This window comes from Barbus barbus, assembly GCF_936440315.1.
Source record: "Barbus barbus genome assembly, chromosome: 24".
Lineage (NCBI taxonomy): Eukaryota > Metazoa > Chordata > Actinopteri > Cypriniformes > Cyprinidae > Barbus > Barbus barbus.
The window spans coordinates 5505051-5520883 of record NC_136752.1 but is presented as its reverse complement, the minus strand read 5'-3'; the positions used below and the strand labels follow the sequence as shown (position 1 = coordinate 5520883).

At 37.1% G+C, this 15833-nt stretch overlaps 1 protein-coding gene across 4 annotated transcripts in view; it reads right to left on the bottom strand.

The window, feature by feature from the left end:
• Nucleotides 1-8112: 8112 nt before the first annotated feature.
• Nucleotides 8113-15833, bottom strand: part of LOC306843388 (pumilio homolog 2-like) — a 75992-nt gene continuing 68271 nt past the window's right edge. For all 4 annotated transcript variants that reach the window (XM_079374853.1, XM_079374855.1, XM_079374854.1 and 1 more), the window contains 2 exons: nucleotides 10579-10771; nucleotides 8113-10484 (listed from right to left, as the gene is read on the bottom strand). In XM_079374853.1, the coding sequence (XP_079230979.1) occupies nucleotides 10353-10484; nucleotides 10579-10771 (325 nt within the window). In that variant the 3' untranslated portion in view covers nucleotides 8113-10352. The remainder of the gene's footprint in view (nucleotides 10485-10578; nucleotides 10772-15833) is intronic.

Genomic DNA, 15833 nt, shown 5'->3' with positions numbered 1-15833 from the left:
GCTAACTCAGGAAGAACATGTGAACGCCATACAGAAACTGTGAACACAAACTGTGCTACAATAATATGTGAGCAGCATGCATGTACAAGTTTGTACGTTTGATAAAAAAACATTCATGTGTGGTTAACTAAAAATTTACTGAAATAAGGCCATAAAACACAAACACCTATCATTTGTTCACAAGCATTTTGAGAACTGGATGTGGTAGACTAGAGTTTTTGCTACAAAAATAATGTGAAAATCGTCCTGCTCAATCATTCACAAAAAAAACAAACAATGTATTTATTTAACTTTTGTAAGACATGTTTTGTGTTAGAAAGGCCGTATGCGAGGGAGTGACAATGACCATAAATAGTGATTCACACCTGAAAGGCAAATTGCCTCCCCTAATGAGCCATCAGTCAGTAATGTGTCTGTGAGGCAGGTAACAAAGTCAAGTCAAATCAAGTCACCTTTATTTATATAGCGCTTTTAACAATACAGATTGTGTCAAAGCACTTAACAGTATCAAATTGGAGGATAGAGTGTCAGTAATGTATAATAATAAGATTAAACATTAAATTTTCAGTTAAAGGCATTTCATTATTGAATTCAGAGATGTCATTGTCTAGCTCAGTTTAGTTTAAATAGTATCTGTGAAATCAAATTGACGATAATCGCTAGAGATTAAGTGTCCCCAACTGAGCAAGCCAGAGGCGACAGCGGCAAGGAACCAAAACTCCCTCTGTGACAGAATGGAGGAAAAAAAAAACTTGGTAGAATTTTTTCAGATATTATTGTTTATTTATTGTTTTCATTAAAATTTTAAATGTATAAATGTATTATATTTCTATTTTTATATTGTTGCAATTTCTAAAAATAATAGTATTATGTAGTTCGGTATTTTATTATATTTTTAGTTATTTGTTTTATTTTAAGTTTTATTGTATTTTAAGTTGAGGTCTTCACTGGGGGCATGTCCCCGGGGCTCATCCAGGTAAACCACCCAATAAAGCATTACAATAGTCTAACCTTGAGGTCATAAACGATTTCTGCATTTGATGTTGAGAGCATAGGTCGCAATTTAGATATTTTTTTGAGATGGAAAAACGCAGTTTTACAGATGCTAGAAACATGGCTTTCAAATGAAAGATAGCTATCAAACAACATACCTAGGTTCCTAACTGATGAAGAAGAATTGACAGAGCAGCCGTCAAGTGTTAGATAGGGATCTAGGTTATTACATGTGGGGTTTTTACGTCTGATAATTAACACCTCTGTTTTTTCAGAATTTAGCAGTAAGAAGTTACTCGTCATCCAGTTTTTTATATCGACTATGCCTTCCGTTAGTTTCTCAATTTGGTGTGTTTCACTGGGCTGCGAAGAAATATAGAGCTGAGTATCATCAGCATAACAGTGAAACCTAACACCATGTCTCCTGATAATATCTCCCAAGGGTAACATGTAAAACGTGAAAAGTAACGGCCCTAGTACTGAGCCTTGAGGTACTCCATACTGCACTTGTGATCGATATGATACCTCTTCATTCACTGCTACGAACTGATGGCGTTCAGATAAGTACGATTTGAACCATGCTAATGCACTTCCACTAATGCCAACAAAGTGTTTTAGTCTATTTAAAAGAATGTTGTGGTCGATAGTGTCGAACGCAGCGCTAAGATCCAGTAGAACTAATAAAGAGATACAACCACGATCAGATGATAGAAGCAGGTCATTTGGAACTCTAATGAGAGCAGTCTCAGTACTATGATACGGTCTAAATCCTGACTGGAATTCCTCACAAATACCATTTTTCTTTAAGAAGGAATATAATTGCAAGGATACTACCTTTTCTAGTATCTTTGACAGAAAAGGGAGATTTGAGATCGGTCTGTAATTAACTAGATCTTTGGGGTCAAGTTGTGGATTTTTAATGAGAGGCTTAATAACAGCCAATTTGAAGGTTTTGGGGAAATATCCTAATGACAGTGATTAATTAATAATAGCCAAAAGAGGATCTATGACTTCTGGAAGCAGCTCTTTTAGTAGTTTAGATGGAATAGGGTCTAACATACATGTTGTTGGTTTAGATGATTTAACAAATTTATACAATTCTTCCTCTCCTATAGTAGAGAATGAGTGGAATTGTTCCTCAGGGGATCTATAGTGCACTATCTGATGCGATACTGTAGCTGACGGCTGCATGGTTACAATTTTATCTCTGATAGAATCGATCTTGGAAGAAAAGTAGTTCATAAAGTCATTACTGCTGTGCTCTTGGGAAATGCCAACACCTGTTGACGCTTTATTTTTCGTTAATTTAGTGACTGTATTGAATAAATACCAGGGGTTATGTTTGTTTTCTTCTAGAAGAGACGAAAAGTAATCAGATCTAGCAGTTTTTAATGCTTTTCTGTAGGATAGGGTACTTTCCCGCCAGGCTATACAAAATACCTCTAGTTTTGTTTTCCTCTATCTGCGCTCCATTATCCGGGCTGCTCTCTTTAAGGTGTGAGTGTGCTCATTATACCACGGAGTCGGACTGTTTTCTTTGATCTTCCTTAAGCGTAAAGGAGAAACTGTATCTAAAGTGCTAGAAAAGAGAGAGTTCATAGTTTCTGTTACATCAAGTTTTTCTGCGCTGTTGGATATGCTGAGGAATTGAGATAAATCAGGAAGATTACTTACAAAGCAGTCTTTTGTGCTAGAGGTGATGGTTCTACTGTACTTGTAACAAGGAGTAGAATTTACAGTTTTAGCTATATGGAGTTTACACAAGACTAGATAATGATCTGAGATATCATCGCTTTGCAGCAGAATTTCAACACCACTATCATCAATTCCATGTGACAGTATTAAATCTAGAGTATGATTTCGACAATGAGTAGGTCCGGAAACGTGTTGTCTAACCCCAATAGAGTTCAACAATTAAGACTTTATCTGCAGTCAGTACTAACTCAGATAGAAAATCAGCAAATTCTTTAATAAAGTCTGTGTGGTGCCCTGGTGGCCTGTATACAGTAGCCAGTACAAACATCACAGGGGATTTATCACTAACACCTGTTTCTCTAGATAATGTTATACGCAGCACCATAACTTAAAACGAGTTATACTAAAAGCCTGCCCTCCGAGAAATACTGAGAATATTGCTATAAATTGTAGCAACACCTCCCCCTTTACCTTTTGGACGTGTTTCCTTTTTATAGCAGTAATCTTGGGGGGTGGACTCATTTATAGTAATGCATTCATCTGGTTTTAGCCATGTTTCTGTCAAACAGAGCAAATCTAGATTATTATCATTGATCAAATTATTTACAAAAAGTGCTTTTGTAGAAAGGGACCTGATATTCAGTAAGCCAAGCTTTATCAATTGTTTCTCTGTATTGTAAAACATTTTTATTTATTGAACATCAATTAAATTGTTACCGTTAATTTGGTTTGGACGTTTTCTGTATTTTCTAGTTCGGGAACAAACACAGTCTCTATAGTGTGATATCTGGGTGAAGGAGTCTCTATGTGCTGAGAATTAACTGACTTCTGTGATGTGAGGCGGCTAGCAGACGGTCGGTTTAGCCAGTCTGTCTGCTTCCTGACCTGGGCCCCAGTTAGTCAAGTATGAACTCTAAGACTATGTGCCATATTTCTAGAGAGAAGAGCGGCACCACCCCTGGAGGGATGAACACCATCTCTTTTCAACAGGTCAGGTCTGCCCCAAAAACTCGTCCAATTGTCTATACAATTGTCCAATAAGTCTATGTTATTCTGCGGGCACCACTTAGACATCCAGCCATTGAGTGACGACAGTCTGCTATGAATCTCATCGCCACGGTAAGCAGGGAGTGGACCAGAGCATATTACAGTGTCTGGCATCGTACTTGCAAGTTCACACACCTCTTTAACATTATTTTTAGTGATCTCTGACTGGCGAAGTCGAACATCATTAGCGCCGACGTGAATAACAATCTTAATTTACGTTTAGCATTAGCCAGCACTTTTAAATTTGCCAAGATGTCAGGCGCTCTGGCTCACGGTAAACTAACCAGATAATAACCAGATTATTATCTACCAGAGCACAATAACCAGAGCACTTTCATCAGGTTTCTCAGTGGGTGTGTCACTGAGTGGGGAGAACCTGTTTGATGTTTTGATCGGAACGGAAGAGCAGTGTTTTGACCCACGACTAGGCTGCCTCACAGTCACCCAGCTGCACGGGCTCATCCAGAACCGAACAATGTACAGGACTCCCTGAGCTAGTCGCATCCAAAGCAGTATCTACAGCCCTCACATTCTTACTATCCTCAACTAAAGTTTGGATGTGTGTCTCTAATTCTGAAACCTTCTCTGTCAGCCTAACTATTTCCCTGCATTTATCACATGTGAATCCCTTGTCGCCGACAGAGAGAGATAAACTGTACATGTGACATGAAGTGCAAACAACAATAGCAGGAGAAGAAGCCATTACTCACCGTGACTGATGAATGATACCAACTTAACTTACCACTTACCACTGTTGTTTGATGAACTCGTGAAAAACGAGAGAGAAATTAAAACGGAGCAAGAAAAAAGAAAACAATAATAGGCACGAATAGAAATGCGAGTAACAAGCTAACCGGCTGATGCGCTGCTAGCGGTTTTAAAAAGCGAACGATCAAATTAGTTTGATTAGTTTGATAGATAATACCAGAAATATGGTGGGAATTAAGTTATATATTATCACTTTAAACAACAGAGAGTGAAAGTAAGGTAAAGATTCAATAAAAAAACCTTTCAGCAGCACAACAGACAGGGACAGACTGAAGCAATTTAATCAAAGAATGTGAGGAGATTAAAATAATGGCGTTTTTCATTACTTGGTATTTCCAAAGTGTTTGCTACTTCTTTCCATGGATTCAAGGCAAAAAACAGCCCCACCATCAGTAGTTATTGAGCTTATTTTACCATATTTGTGTAGCACACTTGAATAAACATATTTTTCCTGAATATTGAATACATGGGTGTTTTTAGCTTGTATACAAATCAGAGGTAGAAGAAACAGGATTCCAAACAAGTCCTTTTTACATATTTCTGGCCTCTCCTATGTAATAAAATAGATATGGACAAACATAAAAGTCCAAGGATCCAGTAGTACCGAGACAAGATGCATACCTTCCTGTAGCATTTGCAGTTTATGGTAGGCTCAAATTTACCCTCCTTAATTGATGGATTATGTGAATATATCTCCGGGAGCTCACCGTCCAATTATAATCAGTCTCAGAAATGCCTTGGATTCATACCTCCAAGAAGTCTGATCACACTTACAATCAGAGAGAAAACACAGCTGCCACAGTGAGCCCTTGAGCTTATTTGGCACCCTTATGTGCCCTTGAGTTATGGGATTGGCCAAAGAGGGAAATTAGTACAAAAATCCAATAAATGTAACTGGTGGACAGTGATAGCAGCTGAGTTAATGTGCAATCATTCACAATGTTTCCCAACCTTTTGTCCTTGAAGCCCTTTTGTCCTATATCTATTCATGGGAACTGCCTGTGAATTGTTCTGAATACCTTATATGTTTTGAGGTCAAATATAGATGCACAGGTTTCTTAAAATAAACGTAACACATTTAAAGACATACAATTTGGAAATGAATGATGTCCAAAAATCATATTCATGTTTATGTATCTGGGAAATTTCACTGCAGCGTAAATCACACAATATGGTTTTCACACTCAGGAGTTCTGGAAGAAAATCAGTGGAACAAATTTGTGCAATATATTAGTGGTATCTCCAAGGAAACTGGACTGGCTCTTAAAAACAGTCATCACTTCCAAAACATTTGTCTCTTTGAAATGCAGCTGTCTTCATAAGTAATGTCCAGTTTTGGCTTAGTGAGTTTATATACTCCAAACACACCACTGAACATTTAATGTGGTTCTGCAGTAGGTTACTATGACAACAGGAGAAGTGTTCAGGACTTAAAGAGCTCTCAAGGAGCTCTTTACTCTGGCTGGAAGACACTTCACAACAGCGCTCTCAGACTCGGTCTGACACATCTTGATAGAACTGGTTTAATGACTGATATATGTGAATACTAATTTAGCCTATTAAAGAAATTGATTCTTATATTGTTTCTTATATTGATTGATATTGTCAGATCTTTTAACTGTTCTTCTTCACTTCTTCACTACTTTAAAAAAACTAAAACCTCATGATCATGTTCATATTTGTATTTCAATATACCGTTTATCAAATCCTTTTGATTTATAAGATGAAACTGTAATATTATGTTTTCTCTCCAGATCTTTTGAACAAAATAATTTATGGGCAAAACGTTAATAAACACAGTTTTAAATTTTCTCAGTTTTCATGTTCAAACAACGTCTTACTAAAAACTCAAGTCTGAAGAAAAAAAAAAGTTTGCATCTCTCTGCATCAAACTTTCATTTTGAAAACCTGGCACTGTAAGGAACCTGATAAAACCTCAGCAAAATAGCGCCATCTGGTGAGAAAAAAATAATTTAATCAATAACTTTACTGATATCTAGCAGGAATAGATCACTTATTGAAAATTATGCCACAGCATAATTTTCAAACCGCAAAAAAAAACGCACACCACCTGCAAAATGTATCTACTTTAAACATGTTGTGAATCAGTGAAATCAATCAATTTTCTTCATTTATTATAAGAGAATTCCTCCAAGATCAAAACTTCAGGGTTATGTATGCATGTAGCCTTTTTCTGAAAAAGGGATCATACAAAAAAAAAAAAAAAAAAAAAACATTCAACACATAATAACAATAACTAATAAAAACGTGAACCACATCAAAAAAATATTACAAATAATGATTAAAAATAATACAAAAATAAGAGGGCCATTACATTACAAAAATCAGCACATGAAGAGCCTGAAAGCAGAGCAAATTCCTTATAGCTATTATTGGACTGTTAGATACCTTAGGTATTTGGCATTTGGAGATAAATTTGTTTTGATTATTAAACGACCACTTTACCAAAAACCTAACCCAATTATCATAAAACAGAGGTTTGTTCTTGACTAAAATGTTATTAAAACACCTCTGTGGTGAAAAAATATGTTCATAAAGTATAGAGACCATGCTCCCAGAAACTTGTCAATGAAAGCTGAAAAGTTTGAAAGAGAGTTTGGATATGTCATAAGTACACATTAGAAGAAAATGAATGCCACCAAGTTGTGAAAAAAGATGGTTTTAATAGGTATTGATTTAGCCACTTCATTTTTAATTTATTGAGGAAATCAAAATGAATAAAATTGAGACCATCACTATTGTAAGAGTTTAATATGACGACTTTCGCATATAAATGACATTTGTTTTTCCATGAGGATTTTATTAAAACCTAATTAATTTGCAAGTTGGCTTAACCACAAAGAGTTGCGTATGCCATACGAGACTGACCCTCTTGCTTTTTTGTGTTTTGGTGAAAATAGGTTTGAAGTTTATTTGTATACCAAGATGTGTTACACTATATTTAACAGAAATACCCTCAACTGAAATAGAGCATATTAGAGCCTTTCCTATTTGGTAGCAATTCACATTAATTATAATTTAAATTGAAAGAGTCAGGAAAGGACTTAAAAATACACAAAGCCACTGCAATTTGTGTCTAATAATTAAAAAATAAAGCTATATTAGTGTTGCCAATTGTAATATCATTGGTAGTTATCTAAAGGGTATGTAACCTAAGGAACTGTATTGCAATTAAAAACTTTAGTGGTATTAATAGTCTGATATTCCCATCTCCCCATCTATAGACCAATGAGCTATGTGATGTATCCCTGACAATTTAAGTCAAAACTGAAAATATGCTGCATTTTAAAAAGTTATTTTAATTTGATTGTTTAAACCGCATCAAACAGGTATCAACAACTTTTTTCGTTATTTTGAATTCAAAGTAACAGAACTATAGTACTTATTGAATATTTTGCAACTTCTACGTGTGTGAGAAAAAAGTACTTTTAAAAAAATGACAGCAGCAATATTTTGTGATAATCGACAGCACACTACATTTCAATGAGGAATATTTAACCAGGAATATTCCTTTCAGCTGTCAATGAGTGTGCAGTGAGTGTAGTATATTTAGAATGAATAATAAAAGCTTCAGACACTAAAATCAAATGTTAGAAGAACAGTTTAATCATACATAGTCACAATTCTGCTTCCAAAAAAAACAAACACAAAGTTCTCATCTAACATCTGGAAATGTACATAAGGCCACCTGAAAATGTACATGACTTTGACAGTGTGACAAAACTCATATGTTCATATTTATATAATTGACAATATCTTACAATTAGTTAGTGGCTGCTCCAAAATACAGCACTCCTTTATACAAAAATAATTCTTGTCCTGTCCTTTGAAATTTCCATGGTAGCAGGTAGAACCAAAGACAGCCCCATGTTTTTTTTTTTTTTTAATTCATACATTTTTAGTTATTTTATTCAACTGCCATATGTCAAAATGACATGTTAACAGAAGGTGTCATTGCTCCAGGTACATAAAGAGGCTGACCTTTTCCAAGAACTGATTAAAAACAAAACCACCTTGAGATTGTGACGCATAAAAAGTTTTTTTTTTCTTTTTTTTAAAATAACGCTTGTTCAAAGAAAACTGTATACATTATATTCAAAGGGAAAGGAGTGATGAATATTCACACATCAAAATGCACATTTTTGATTTTTCTTCCCCAAAAAGTGTAAAAGACATTCCATTTACAGCGTTAACGTTTACAAATGTACAACTGTACAGACAAAATAAAAGCAAATCACTACGCAATTTAGCAAGGCCTGTCCAACATCACAACTAGATTCTTTTTCTTCTATTTAACTAATAAACTTACACTTAATAACTCCACATATACTACATGTATTCTACATTTATTCATATGAAGCAAAGGAACAAAAGCCATTAATATATTAGCCATACAGAAAAATTGTGCAGCAGAAGACGGCAGCCCCACGTCCATTGTCTGAAAAGTATACTCTTGCACATTCTCAATCTACACCGCTGAATGCCGCACATTTGATCCTACCCCGCAACGTCTCACGTTCATGAAATCAAATCTGTCCTACTTGCTCCGAAGCCAAACATCCTTGGATGACTCCAAGGGCAAGGACGTCGCCTACCAACTTCTCCACTTTGCCCAGGAGAGCATAATCTAAAACTCAAGCGCCGTCTCCCCCCACACCCGAAAAACAGCAACAATTTAATATTTGTACTTGTACATGAAGATGCTATACATTTTGCCTAAGCTATTACAATGTAAAGAGATGATAATCAGTACAACCATACCATTTCTAGGGAAGTGTTCAAAAAAACTACTCAACAGACAGATGTTCCACAAACATGATGACAAAGAAAAATCATTCCATTAAAACATTAAATCCAGAAACAGCATGCCAAATCTCCCCACCCCCTGCATACCTCCCACGCACCCCAAAATGGAAAAATTCCAAGTATCGGTGTCCATTCGAAACATAATGAACCAAGACAATAGGTGTGCAACAGACTTGGTCAGTGGGGCTTATAGTATACTGCAACCACACGCTTCTAAAAAACCAAAACGGAGCAGTTAAATAAAATACGGTGCGAGGGAGGGAAAGAAGAAAATAGATGGCAATTGCAGCCACTTCAAACCATTTCTGAATGATACGACCCCCATTTAAAGGCAGCAAACTCTAGGCAGCAAAGCTCTATGATTGGTTGAGAATATATTAACGCAACTAACTCAATGGCACGGCAGACGGAAGTGGTCATCTACAAGCAAGATTTTTTAAGATCAAGCTGACTGGTTCATTATTTTTCATCAGCAGCTTTGGCATGTGTACCATTGGGCTAAAACAGGGCTTAAATGTACCACACTTCTTGAATGTGCCATTAAGAAGAATGGATAAAAACAAAAACAAAAAAAGAAAGTTAATTAAAAAGGATCACTCAGTTTGGCCTTATAAAGTCACTTGCTGGTGTAAATTGTAAGAACTGTAAATTTTCAGCAAACATTTCTTTTTCTACAGAGAATGTACAAGGTAAAAAAATGTACAAGATATTTACTAGAAAAGAAAAAAAGGAAACAGTCAGTTACATCAATTACATCATGAACAAGGGTGTTGTGCTTTACCCAGGAAACAGCTTACAGACCATGCACTCTCTAGTGGGGGGTGGTGGAGGTAACAATGGGGACTGCACCGGGAACTGCACCAGCGACTAGTCAGACATCTCAGCATTTTTAGGTGAGGCCAACTTCTTTTCCTTTCATTTTTTTGGTAAAACCCCTAAAGGGTATGAACTCCACGGTGGAGGAGATGCCCATAACAGACGTGGTTTTGAGGGAAAGGGGCGTGGGGTTGGGTGGGAGGGCCTTACATTAGGCCATTGGTGGGGCCCCCAATAGGGCCTAGGTCTGATCCACTCTTCATGTAGTACTTCTCCAACTTAGCCAGGATGTGTTTTCCATATGTGTATTTACGGAGAGTGGCAATATGGGGCCGAATCTGAAATTGACAACAGCAATGGTTTAAATACTGCCTGTGATGATTGCGTTTGTAATATTTTCATAAATTATGTGACAGCATTCTGTGCTTATACCTTGTGCATGATGATCTTGCGCTGCGCAGGTTCAGCCATGTCAATCATTCTTTGCACTACATAATTTGCATACTGGTCCTTCATCATGGTGTAGAGGGCACTGTGAGGGCCATCCTTCTGACAGCAGACTTCATCAATCAGCAGGGCCCTCTCCGCACGGGAAGAATGAATCACACACTTCTCTACAACATTACTACAAGAGACAGACACAAACAAAATAAAGGGAAATTTAAAGTTTTCTGATGACCAAAGGGTATCTTTATATATCTTTACATAATATCTTAAATAGTTAATACATTACGCAAAAATTATACTTGAAAAGCACACAATAAAAAAAAACATTGTTAGTGCACTGTTAATTTGGGGTTATTTACTGTTATTACCATTCCTCGATTTTGTTGACTGAAAATAATAGCTGTACTGTAATACCATAAAACAATACTTGTTTTGAGATTTGAGGTAGCTCTGCAAAAGGAAACTTCCTTTTGCGATCACATGTGGAATTTGGTCTTTTACAAACACTCATGGTGGTTTAAAGTGAGTTTTGAGTAAACTTGTACTATTAATCTCATAAATTTTCTTATGTAGCTTGATGCTAATGTTAGCTCTAATGCACCTGCAGAACAGTGCAATTCTTTTTCATAATGCATTTTGTCATAATACTTCACGTAAGTTTGCAAGAAAATGTTTTGTCGAATTTATTTAGAAATACTTTTGATAATAGTTGGGTTAATGTATACTGGGATTGAAGTGACGTGGCTTGGTAAACATTATTGCCAGTATAAAGGCTGATAATGGCTGAATAAAAACAAAAGAATAATGATAAAAGAATAAGGATTATGTCTCTAATCTGGCGTAGGTGTGAAAGGTTCTGTTTCCTTAAACTAGTTTGGCACGCATTTCTTTATTTCAACACATTTTCAGGTAAATCCTAGTATTTTAAATGAATCAACTGACAGCACTTTATATATGTACGTACGTACATGTGTGTGTAGATGATAGATAGATAGATGATAGATAGATAGATAGATAGATAGATAGATAGATAGATAGATAGATAGATAGATAGATAGATAGATAGATAGATAGATAGATAGATAGATAGATAGATAGATAGATAGATAGATAGATAGATAGATAGGATTAGATAGATTATAGGGTACAAAGGGGCTAAAGGCCCCCCCTTAAGAAAAAAATGTGCTATTCACTGCGCCTAAAATGTATAGTTGCAGAAAAAATATATACGTTGTATTGAACATGAATGATTTATTTTCACACAAAATCTGTTGCTCTATTAAAGTTGTTTATTTTGTTTAAAAATCTTATAAATGTATGAGGTGGCAAGAGGGGCCTTTTACCCCACACATGGGGTGAAAGGCCCACCAGCATGGGGTAAAAGGCACACGGTATTGATACAAATACTTCAGCTAAAATAATGTTTTTTAAAATAATGTCTAAGTTAATACTTGTTCAAAACAATCACTTTAGCAAAGTTTGTAGTATTTTCTGCTTATTTTGAAAAATAAAATTTTGTCGGAATATCCCTGAAATTATTGTTTTGCTTAACTAAGCTGGTCTAAATTAAGGCTAACGCACAACCTACATCTACAGAACAAAATACAATTTTCTCACATTTCTCGTCATAAACACTATCTACTTCTACAACAATGGTACAATAATCCAAGTTGAAAGATGAAAATTAAGCATTTTCTCCCTAATATAAACCTTTATAAAGAAAATGCTTCATGTGACAATGCAATAAGATAGTGATAATCAAAGACCACACTCTGCAAAATCAGTAAGGTGTATACGAACACATCAAGCAAGCAGATGTGGCTAGAATATTAACACAATGCACTAAATTGTACGTTGAGAATTTTTGTTCCATAAAAAAATCATTATAAAGAAAACACAATGTGGCTTAATGGACAAAGACAGTGGTTTAATAAAAAGGCCAAATTCAGTGAACAGTAAAAGTATACAGGTGCATCTCAAAAAATTGAACATCTCTGTCTAGCCACGTTAAACTTTTTCTTTATAATGGCTCTATGGGAGGAAAACGCTCGTCTGTACATTCTGTGAAAATTCTGGGCTGTACTGCTTGTCTGTACATAATATGCTTTATTAATAATGTAGTGTTTCCCACACACAGACTTTACCTGGGTGGGCCGCCCAAGTATATTTGGTGACACATTTTTGTTTTTATTACTATCATAATTTTTTTTTTTTTTTTATCCGCCCGAGATAATGAAACCATCCACGATCGATTAACTAGTGGAAAATCTCCCCTCGCCCTAGGCGTTTTGTACTGCTCGTTCTGTGTGCTCAAGAACTGTCGACACTCCCACAGACAATCTCCAGTGTTTCCTATACGTTGACTTATTTGTGGCATCCGCTGCCATCTGTCCCACACACACGAGCGTGACTTTAGCACAATATTTAGCAACTTTCAGACCCTTTTGGCTGCTTTTTTTTCCCATAACAGGTACATACTGACAAACCTAGAGACTTTTTTGAAAAACCTTAGTTATCGTTCAGTTGGAAGATGTCTCCAGTACTGCCCGCAAGCGTGAGGTCTGACTTAGGCCTGTCGCGATAATTAAATAACCATCTAATCGCGATTAACGTTATTTGATCTAACCGCGGTTGTTTCAGACTAATCGTGATTATTGTGCTTTTTATATGGCACAAGGGGGAGTCATAGACCAAAAGAAACGGAAGAGCACCAGATTGGTTTCATGTGAGGGACATAATTATATTTACATTGTTATATTTAAGTTTACAGAAACTCATCTTCCTTCTGCTGCAGGTGTCAGTCGTTTTCCGCTCAGCATTAAAACAGCACGTCACGTTCAGTTATGACAGTCAGCACGGTAAAACTCTCTCTCCAAGATGATATATTCCCATTATAATACTTGATGTGTAGATAAAGGTCTGGGGATTCGCATAACATGACTATATCTTGCTAGAGTTCATTGCTCTCTGATTTCTCTTCTCTGTGTTTGTACAGTGTGGAGTTCAGCGCGCTGTGACTTGTTGTTTTAAGCACATCATTCTTGAAGCATTCATTCGTCTGCCCCCCCCCCCCCCCCCCCCCCCGGACCCCTTCCAGTTTGCATATAGGTCCAACCGCTCGACCGATGATGCCATCGCCACTGCCCTCCACCCAGCCCTCACACATCTGGACAAAAAAGACTCATACGTCAGGATGCTGTTCATAGACTTCAGAGTTAGACATAGAACTCTATGTCATAGACAGAGTTCAGCATTCAACACAATCATCCCTCAACAGCTCACTCACAAACTGGTCCAGCTGGGGCTCAACACCTCTCTGTGCAATTGGCTGTTGGACTTCCTGACCGGGAGACCTTAGGCAGTACAGGCCGGCATTAACACATCCAGCACCATCACACTGAACACTGGGGCCCCCCAAGGATGTGTGCTGAGCCCCGTCCTCTTCACTCTGCTGACCCATGACTGCACACCGTCACACAACTCCAACCTTTTCATTAAGTTTGCGTATGACACGACTGTGGTGGGTCTCATTAGCAACAGAGATGAGACAAACTACAGGAGCGAGGTGAGCCGCCTGACCGGGTGGTGCAGTGACAACAATCTCTCTCTGAATGTAGAGAAGACGAAGGAGATTGTTGTTGACTTCAGGAGAGTACACACTCAGCATGCCCCTCTGACCATCAACGGTGTGACTGTAGAGAGAGTGAGCAGCACCAAGTTCCTGGGTGTGCACATCACAGAGGACCTCTCCTGGACTAACAACACTGTAGCACTGGCCAAGAAAGCACAGTTCCTCCGCAAACTTAGAAGAGCCAGAGCCCCGGCCCCCATCATGTGCGCCTTCTACAGAGGCACCATCGAGAGCATCCGGACTAGCTGCATCACTGTGTGGTATGGCCCTTGCAACGCATCCTGCCGCAAGTCACTTCAACGCATAGTGAGAGCAGCTGAGAAGATCGTTGGTGTCTCTCTCCCCTCCCTCCAGGACATTTACAGCACCCGTCTCTAGGGCTGGGTATCGAGTTCGATACTTTTTAGGCACCGACCGAATTGCCTCAATACCACAGAGTATCGAAAAACGTCTTGTCGTTCGGTACCAAATTTCGATACCTAAGGGGTTAATCTCATCACCGTCAGTGAGCCAATAATCCTGCAGCACTAGGTGTGTTTGACTAGAAGCGGCGCGGCGCTGATAGATCAGTGTTTGACATCCGCGAGAGCGTTTCGAAAGCGCACAGAGCAGTCCGCTCTTTATATCGCGCGGTTTGTTTACTAAACACAGACTGAAGCTCGCTGGACGCTCGCGGTGATTTCAGCGTCTGCCGCCTAACTAAATGAGGACATAAACACATGAACAACAGCTCCAGAACTGCTGTGAGAGTCAATTAATGAGCATTTTACCGTTTGATTCGAGTAAATCTAACGTCATATCATATACACACAGAACTGTAAAGGTATTCCCGGAAACCCGTCAAAATAAAAGTTTGGATTCACTTGGAAGACACTGCGGCAGAAATATATTAATATTGTTCAGCGGACAGTACATACTGCTACTACTAGGCTACTATTAAAATTATTAAAACTTTATTATTATTTTTTTTTAGAAATTATCACACAACAGTTATTCCATTTTTTTATTTTAATAGTAAACCCCCTTTGTTTGCCAAAATAAATAAACTTTGATTTTCAATAATTTAAAGAAATTAAATTAATGTTTTATGTCTTCATTTGAAAACCAGATACAGAACACAGAATTTCTGAGGAAAAATAAAACCTTTCATTAGGCTATTTTAAGAATAAATTTAAATAAACTAAGTTGTTTTTATGCATTCAAATAATTAGACATACTACACCAGAATTTAATAACAATAAAACATACGGTGAAAGAAAATAAAACACCCACTTATGAAAGTGGATGAAGATTTTAAATTTCTTGACGTCTTTAACAACCTAGAAGTGATGATGTGTTTTAAAATGAACACGCACTAATGTAAACGTAGCCTAACAGATGTGTAAACTGAAAACAATTTGAACTTTATTAAAATTATTTATTTATTGTGTTGGCTATATTTTGTTCCTTTGTGCAGTGGCTCAGGAGATGAGGCTTTGAGTCTGTATAAATATCAACATTAAAAAATATTTTTTTTGAGATAATGTAATCTTATTAAAACTGATTTCATAAAACTGGTATCGAAAAAAGTATCGTTCAGGAACCGGTATCGAACTCAAGGTATCGGTAT